General features: G+C 48.1%; 1 protein-coding gene across 1 annotated transcript in view; it reads left to right on the top strand.

Moving 5' to 3' along the window:
- LOC311329010 (GRIP1-associated protein 1-like) overlaps window positions 1-3,927 on the top strand; it is a gene marked incomplete at its 3' end in the record, with an annotated part of 19,120 nt that extends 15,193 nt beyond the window's left edge. Inside the window, exons 15-18 of the mRNA XM_084462897.1 lie at window positions 1,770-1,865; window positions 2,840-3,052; window positions 3,640-3,753; window positions 3,910-3,927. Coding sequence (XP_084319023.1) covers window positions 1,770-1,865; window positions 2,840-3,052; window positions 3,640-3,753; window positions 3,910-3,927 — 441 coding nt within the window. The remainder of the gene's footprint in view (window positions 1-1,769; window positions 1,866-2,839; window positions 3,053-3,639; window positions 3,754-3,909) is intronic.
- Between the last annotated feature and the right edge of the window lie 4,898 nt (window positions 3,928-8,825).

Below are 8,825 nucleotides of genomic sequence, written 5' to 3'. Positions count from 1 at the left end.
CCCCCCCTCCCCCGGGACTTTTTCCTGGGTCTGCTTTATTTCCCTTTTCTTTTTTTCTTTTTTTCTATTTTTCTTTTCGGGATTATTATTACTATATGGTTCCTTTATATATAATATTGTCCATATTATATATTATATATTATTTTATCACTTTATTATATTATATTATCATATTATATTATATTATATTATATCCTATTATGTTATATGATATTGTTTTTAATAACCTGTTATAAAAGAAAAAGGCTCTCTGTTACATTTTGTATTGTTATTTGCTAGTATACACTGCCGAACTCTTACGACCAATGGGGCCCGCCCTACCTAATACCCCTGATCCCATTGATTTTGCCCCCCCCGGCATAGGATTTTATCTTTCTACTTGTGCTCAATCTGTTTTTTTATCACCGCTTGTACATAGTTTTCTTCTTGGAGTTCCCCACTAGGTAGTACTCATCCACGACCCCCTCTGTAACCCTAGCCCTAAACCCCCCCCCCCCCCCCCCTCGAACATTTCCAGCAATCACACTGAATACAAGTACAGCTTCTCACGTGTCCCTTCAGCGGAACGATGATCCCATGATTTCGACATCTGCACGCAGCTTTGCTAGCTAGGCCCTCTGAAGAGCATGATTCACTGTCTTTCGGGAAGAACGATAACGCTAAAGAATCAACTGAAATCTATGGCTTGCTAGAAATAGGCCTCAGTTTGATAAACACTGGTTCGTGGGTTAGGGTTAGGGAAAACCCCCCTGCCCTACCCTAACCCTAACCCAAACCCAAACCCCCCTGCTAACCCTAACCCTAACCCTAAACAAACCCCCCCCCCCCCCCCCCTTTTTATTTTCCTGATTTTATTTTCCTGAGTGTATTTTATGCCTCTATTTACTTGTTCATTGTTACTTGTTCACTGGTTGTTGTCTATCTTCTGATAATTGGATGAACAAAAAAAGAGGATATGTTAATAAAAAATCCTATTTCACCACCCACTGGTCGTTAGTTTCTGTTATTCACTAGGATCGTTTCATTTTGTTACACATAATACCCAAAACAAAAACCCCCCCCCTCCCCTATACCTTTGGTTAGAACTTCTAGGAAGTGATTGGGTAAAGGCACTACATGATGAGGTTTAGCCACTCTGGATTTCCGGAGGGTATAGACCACTGAGCCTACCCCTTTCTCTTTCTCGTTTTACCCTTATACTATTCTATACCCTTACCCTTATACTATACCCTCTCGCTAACCTTACATTTTGCCCTGACCCCCACCGGTCCTAACCTTTACCTATGGTATAGAAGTTACCTTGCCCTAACCCTACTCCCTACCCTAACCCTTATCCCTAACCCTAACCCTAACCCTCTAACCCCTACCCTCGAGTTTCATACCTGACCCTATTTTAGGATTTTACTTATACCTAAACCTAACCCCAACCTCTTTATACGTATGCCTATCCCGAACCATTACTCTAACCCTAACCTCACAGGACTCCCTACCTGACCCTAATCTCAGGCTTTTACTTTTGTCCAAGCCTAGCCCCAACCTCTTTTTCCATATACCTATCCCGATCCGTTTCTCTAACCCTAACCTCACAGGACTCCCACACACACACACACACACACACACACACACACTGGGAGTGTGTGGTCTGTCTGTACTGGGAGTATGACCTGTCTGTACTGTGTGTGTGTGACCTGTCTGTACTGTGTGTGTGTGTGTGACCTGTCTGTAATGTGTGTGTGTGTGTGTGTGTGTGTGTGTGTGTGTGTGTGCAGGAGTCCAGTTTTGCCAACAGTAGACTCCTGGAACAGCTGACTGAGGAGGGACAGGAGAAGGACAAGCTACAACACGAACTGGACGAGGCCAAAAAGGTACACACACACACACACACACACACAGGTTATTAGAGCAGAGAGACTACTGAGAGCGGACATTCAAACCACCTGACCACAGACTGGTTAAGCGTTTCTGGGACATAATCTAAGATTAACTGCCCATCAATCGACATGTTATAAAATGTGAGCCTAAGATTTAAAAAAAAAAAAGTGAGTAAAGTGAGTAATAAACTAATAAAAGTGTCAGTGTAAATTTCAAAGGTTGAGTTTATTGCTTCAGTTTGTCAGCAGGATTTTTGGGGCTGTGTTACCAACATGAATGACTAAACCTTTTGACTATGCAACAAGAAAGGGCCCCTGAGCTCTTGGGCCCCTGGGCCTGGGCCCCGTTAGTCTCGGAGCCTCCTCTATGGAGGAGAGAGTCTGAACTTCAGCCGCTTAGAATTTGTAAAAGGAAGTTCTTAAAAAAACGCATCACTTCCTGTCCGGTCTGTCTTCTACTCTCTACGGGATTTTGACGGGATATCCGCCCGTTTTTTCCTCAACTTCCTTCAACAACATTTCTGTGTCTGAATACCAGACGTAGTTGACAGTCGGGGCTGGAAGTCGACTCGTCTGGCTTGCGAGACTAACTTAAAGTCGCACTGAAATGGATGTTTGAGAGGTACCTGTTGTCGTCATTGCACGTGACCTACCGTTTTCCAGGAAGTAAGAAATTATATACTTTGATATAAGATTACAACAAAAGTAGAATTTTGTATTTTTTTTGGCATACATCGTTGAATAGGTGAACACTTTGACCAATTATGTGAACCAAAATGGGACAGAACGCTTTTTCATTTCAGTGCGACTTTAAGACTAAGACAAGAAAGGGCCCCTGAGCTCCTTGGCCCCTGGGTTCTTGGGCCCCTGGGTTCTTGGGCCCCTGGGTTCTTGGGCCCCTGGGTTCTCTGGCCCCTGGGCTTGGGCCCGGTTGGGTAATTTGTCTTTGCTCCTTTGCTCCGTGCCAGACGGCGGAGAAGCGCAAGGCCATGCTGGACGAGCTGGCCATGGAGCTGAACCAGGAGAAGCACCGGCACAAGGAGGAGCTGAGCGACCTCCGGCTGCAGCAGGAGAAGGAGGTGCTGGGGGTGCGCGCGCGCTACGAGAAGGAGCTCCGGGGCCTCCACGAGGACAAGAACCGCACCGAGGAGGAGATCAGGGCCCAGCTCAGAGAGGAGAAGGTAGGAGGAGGAGGAGGAGGAGGGGAGGAGGAGGAGTGGAGGAGGGGAGGAGGAGGAGGAGATCAGGGCCCAGCTGAGAGAGGAGGAGGAGGAGGGGGAGGAGGAGGAGGAGGAAGAGGGGAGGAGATCAGGCCCAGCTGAGAGAGGAGAAGGTATGGAGGAGGAGGAGGAGATCAGGGCCCAGCTCAGAGAGGAGAAGGTAGGAGGAGGAGGAAGAGGAGGAGGGGGAGGAGGAGGAAGAGGGGAGGAGATCAGGCCCAGCTCAGAGAGGAGAAGGTAGGAGGAGGAGGAGGAGGAGGAGGGGAGGAGATCAGGCCCAGCTGAGAGAGGAGAAGGTAGGAGGAGGAGGAGGAGATCAGGCCCAGCTGAGAGAGGAGAAGGTAGGAGGAGGAGGAGGAGATCAGGGCCCAGCTGAGAGAGGAGAAGGTAGGAGGAGGAGGGGAGGAGGAGGAGATAAGGAGACAGCTAGCTGAGAGGGTATGGAGGAGGAGGAGAGGGTATGGAGGAGGAGGAGAGGGGTGGGGGAGGAGGAAGAGGAGGATGTAAGGTCAGGGGGAGGTCATGTGAGTTTTGACCGCGCCCCCCAGGCGCGTACCAGGGAGATGGAGGGGCTTCAGCAGAGCGTGGAGGAGCTGCAGGCGCAGGTCCAGGCCATGGAGGGAACCAAGGGGTGGTTCGAACGCAGGCTGAAGGAGGCCGAGGTACACACACACACACACACACACACACACACACACACACACACAGGGACACTGTCACCTAGTCGCACGCACACTCACAACGAAGCACAGATATCTCTCTTTGAAGGGAAGACCCAGGCAGTAGAGAGCTCTCTGTGTTATGATCTCTCTTTGAAGGGAAGACCCAGGCAGTAGAGAGCTCTCTGTGTTATGATCTCTCTTTGAAGAGAAGACCCAGGTAGTAGAGAGCTCTCTCTGTGTTATGATCTCTCTTTGAAGAGAAGACCCAGGTAGTAGAGAGCTCTCTCTGTGTTATTGTCTCTCTTTGAAGGGAAGACCTAGGCAGTAGAGAGCTCTCTCTGTGTTATGATCTCTCTTTGAAGGGAAGACCCAGGCAGTAGAGAGCTCTCTGTGTTATGATCTCTCTTTGAAGGGAAGACCCAGGTAGTAGAGAGCTCTCTCTGTGTTATTGTCTCTCTTTGAAGGGAAGACCTAGGCAGTAGAGAGCTCTCTCTGTGTTATGATCTCTCTTTGAAGAGAAGACCCAGGCAGTAGAGAGCTCTCTGTGTTATTGTCTCTCTTTGAAGAGAAGACCCAGGCAGTAGAGAGCTCTCTCTGTGTTATGATCTCTCTTTGAAGGGAAGACCCAGGCCGTAGAGAGCTCTCTGTGTTATGATCTCTCTTTGAAGAGAAGACCCAGGCAGTAGAGAGCTCTCTCTCTGTTATGATCTCTCTTTGAAGGGAAGACCCAGGCAGTAGAGAGCTCTCTCTGTGTTATGATCTCTCTTTGAAGGGAAGACCCAGGCAGTAGAGAGCTCTCTCTCTGTTATGATCTCTCTTTGAAGGGAAGACCCAGGCAGTAGAGAGCTCTCTCTGTGTTATGATCTCTCTTTGAAGGGAAGACCCAGGCAGTAGAGAGCTCTCTCTGTGTTATTGTCTCTCTTTGAAGGGAAGACCCAGGCAGTAGAGAGCTCTCTCTGTGTTATTGTCTCTCTTTGAAGGGAAGACCCAGGCAGTAGAGAGCTCTCTCTCTGTTATGATCTCTCTTTGAAGGGAAGACCCAGGCAGTAGAGAGCTCTCTGTGTTATGATCTCTCTTTGAAGGGAAGACCCAGGTAGTAGAGAGCTCTCTTTGAAGGGAAGACCCAGGCAGTAGAGAGCTCTCTCTGTGTTATGATCTCTCTTTGAAGGGAAGACCCAGGCAGTAGAGAGCTCTCTCTGTTATTGTCTCTCTTTGAAGGGAAGACCCAGGCAGTAGAGAGCTCTCTCTGTGTTATGATCTCTCTTTGAAGGGAAGACCCAGGCAGTAGAGAGCTCTCTCTGTTATTGTCTCTCTTTGAAGGGAAGACCCAGGCCGTAGAGAGCTCTCTCTGTTATGATCTCTCTTTGAAGGGAAGACCCAGGCAGTAGAGAGCTCTCTGTGTTATTGTCTCTCTTTGAAGGGAAGACCCAGGCAGTAGAGAGCTCTCTCTCTGTTATGATCTCTCTTTGAAGGGAAGACCCAGGCAGTAGAGAGCTCTCTCTGTGTTATGATCTCTCTTTGAAGGGAAGACCCAGGCAGTAGAGAGCTCTCTCTGTGTTATGATCTCTCTTTGAAGGGAAGACCCAGGCAGTAGAGAGCTCTCTCTGTGTTATGATCTCTCTTTGAAGGGAAGACCCAGGCAGTAGAGAGCTCTCTCTGTGTTATGATCTCTCTTTGAAGGGAAGACCCAGGCAGTAGAGAGCTCTCTCTGTGTTATGATCTCTCTTTGAAGGGAAGACCCAGGCAGTAGAGAGCTCTCTCTGTGTTATGATCTCTCTTTGAAGGGAAGACCCAGGCAGTAGAGAGCTCTCTCTGTGTTATGATCTCTCTTTGAAGGGAAGACCCAGGCAGTAGAGAGCTCTCTCTGTGTCATGATCTCTCTTTGAAGGGAAGACCCAGGCAGTAGAGAGCTCTCTCTGTGTCATGATCTCTCTTTGAAGGGAAGACCCAGGCAGTAGAGAGCTCTCTCTGTGTTATGATCTCTCTTTGAAGGGAAGACCCAGGCAGTAGAGAGCTCTCTGTGTTATGATCTCTCTTTGAAGGGAAGACCCAGGCAGTAGAGAGCTCTCTGTGTTATGATCTCTCTTTGAAGGGAAGACCCAGGCAGTAGAGAGCTCTCTCTGTGTTATGATCTCTCTTTGAAGGGAAGACCCAGGCAGTAGAGAGCTCTCTCTGTGTTATGATCTCTCTTTGAAGAGAAGACCCAGGCAGTAGAGAGCTCTCTCTGTGTTATGATCTCTCTTTGAAGGGAAGACCCAGGCAGTAGAGAGCTCTCTCTGTGTTATGATCTCTCTTTGAAGGGAAGACCCAGGCAGTAGAGAGCTCTCTCTGTGTTATGATCTCTCTTTGAAGGGAAGACCCAGGCAGTAGAGAGCTCTCTCTGTGTTATGATCTCTCTTTGAAGGGAAGACCCAGGCAGTAGAGAGCTCTCTCTGTGTTATGATCTCTCTTTGAAGAGAAGACCTAGGCAGTAGAGAGCTCTCTCTCTGTGTCATGATCTCTCTTTGAAGGGAAGACCCAGGCAGTAGAGAGCTCTCTCTGTGTTATGATCTCTCTTTGAAGGGAAGACCCAGGCCGTAGAGAGCTAATCTGATGTTGAGATTACTCAGCTTGTTATTATCTGGGTCTAGAAGATGAAGAAGAAATGAAAGGATCTTACGACCACAGATCTTCTACCAACACCAGAGATGAATAGAAACATCTCCCTTCTTCTTCCTTCAGTAACAGATCCATCTCTTCCTCTTATTATGTTTGAACCTGCCGAGGCCCCAGAGGGGGTATTTATAGACGCCCTATTTCAGGCCGGGAACCGCAAAGCTGAAGCTCAGCGGCTTCCTAACTGTGGGATGTGAACCCAGATCTGACGAGGCCTCGTACCGTACACTCAGGAGGTCTGGAGCTGAGGCTGGAGCTGAGGCTGGGACTGGGTGCTGGACTAGGACTAGGGCTGGGACAAGGGCTGGGACTAGGACTAGGGCTGGGACTAGGACTAGGACGGGGATCTGGACTGGGGCCTGGACTAGGACGAGGACTAGGACGGGGGTCTGGACTGGGGTCTGGACTAAGGCTGGGACTAGGACTAGGACTGGGGCCTGGACCAAGGCTGGGACTAGGACTAATTTCAGTTTATTTCTGTCTACGTTCCCCATAGTCAGCTAACGCTACGTTGAGCTAGCATAGGCTATAATCCATCTTCCCCCAGTACATCAATATACTATGGATATTCACCAAAACAACTACTTGTCCTATGTCTTCATGTAATCGTACCACCATAAGAGATATATTCAAAGCATATCTTTGCTATTTTCCCCATGTTGAAGTCACTGTGCTATAGTTACAGTACTGTTAGTTCAATGAGTCCTCTGCTCGATATCCTTCACTAGCCCTGGGCTGGCCTGCTCTGGCCAAATGTCAAGAGGTGGACATCGTCCTCTCATCCTAGAAGTCTGGCTTTCTGCTTTTTCTTACATTTCCTTCCGGATCAATCAAGTATTTATCTTTCTCTATATTGAGCCGTTTGATTCAGGTCATTATAAACACGGAGAGTAACCAGGCATTGACCCGACCCCTGGTCAGACTTGAATGAAATTCTCCATTCATTGTCTATGCGCTAGTGTGAGTGAGTGATCCTGCCCACGGAGAGTGGCCTGTATGAGTCAGCTGGCTGTACTTTATCTGTGTGATCACAGACTCTGAGGCTCCATCCAGGATACAGCTCTGGCTGTGGCCATGGGGTCCATCTTTCCTGCATTAGTAGGTCATGGTTTGCCCTACAACTTACTAATTGGAAACGAAATGGCCAGATTCAGTTTTGATGTTGATGTAACCGTTTTTTGTGCAACAAGATCCCCGCTGTGCTTTCATTGTATTTTCGTTGACATCAATGGCGGCGTAGCTCAGATGTGGCTATGGGGTGTTTCGCTTGTTGCCTTTGATGCGTTTGTTGGCTTGGCGCCGTTATTGCTGCTTGCAGCTATATTTGTTGTTGTTGTTTTTGTAGTTATAGGCTTCATTAGAGTATATGAAGGCTGTTGCTATAGTTAGGATAGATTATAGTATAGTAGGATATGGTTATAGTGCGTAAAAGGTAGGGTAGAATTTCCCACCACATAGCCGGCCACCATTTTCCTCCTAATGTCTGTGTGTTTACCCAGCATGCCCTGGTGACCAGCCCACCTACAGTAACGCCCGGCCACTTCCTGAGTCTGGCACCCGACCAGCGTTCCCCCCACCCCCCCCCCCCCCCCCCCCCCGCTCCGTACACAACTAGGTCCGATGGAAGTGGGAGAGAAAAGTTTTGGAGTACAGTATGTCTCTCCTAGTTATTTTGGGAGGTACTGTCACCAGCGACGCCCGACGCATCGAGGGGTTTTAGGGTTTGTGACCCAGTTCCTTCAACGTGGCCACTGGAGCTTTGGGTGATAGATTGTAGCTAATTGGCGCCTTAGCTAGCTAGTTAGCGTCTGAGGGGGGGGGGGGGTGTTACTGTAGACCTGCTGCACTCTGGGTAGTGTGTGTGTGTGTGTGTGTGTGTGTGTGTGTGTGTGTGTGTGAAGGAACAGGCCTCCAACTAAATCCGAGTGATGACAACGACGACGGACAAAGTTCACTCCCCCAAACACCAGGGCTGAGTTTCCCAGAGGCATCGTAGCGCTACGGAAAAAATTAGAATTGAAATTTAAGTTTGTTTTGGACCTTTTTTAACATTGAAGCGGATGTGTGGAATGTTCAGTTTCTAGAGTGTGGCAGCCTGTTTTTTGAAAATATCTACACGTTTTGTAAACTGCTGTCACTCCTACAGCTTTAACAGCTCTTACACATATTATACATTAAAATGTTCACACAACTGTGCTGATTCATACAACGTAAGTCTCTAAGCCGTGTGACTTATAGTTGTGGCTCTATGACGATTTGTTCGGCAACTGCGCTCTCCATTGAAACGTATGGGCCCACCCTCTAACTTTTGAGCTGCTAGTTTTGCATTTTTACACTTTTTCTAACTCGTCGCCATGCCTACAGTTTTTAAGCTACACGGACAGTTATACATACAAATGTTCAGCAAGTTCTCAGGA

Source organism: Borostomias antarcticus (assembly GCF_949987555.1).
Source record: "Borostomias antarcticus genome assembly, contig: scaffold_79, whole genome shotgun sequence".
Classification (NCBI taxonomy): Eukaryota; Metazoa; Chordata; class Actinopteri; order Stomiiformes; family Stomiidae; genus Borostomias; species Borostomias antarcticus.
The sequence above is the reverse complement of the archived record's forward strand: the minus strand, read 5'-3'. Positions and strand labels throughout refer to the sequence as shown.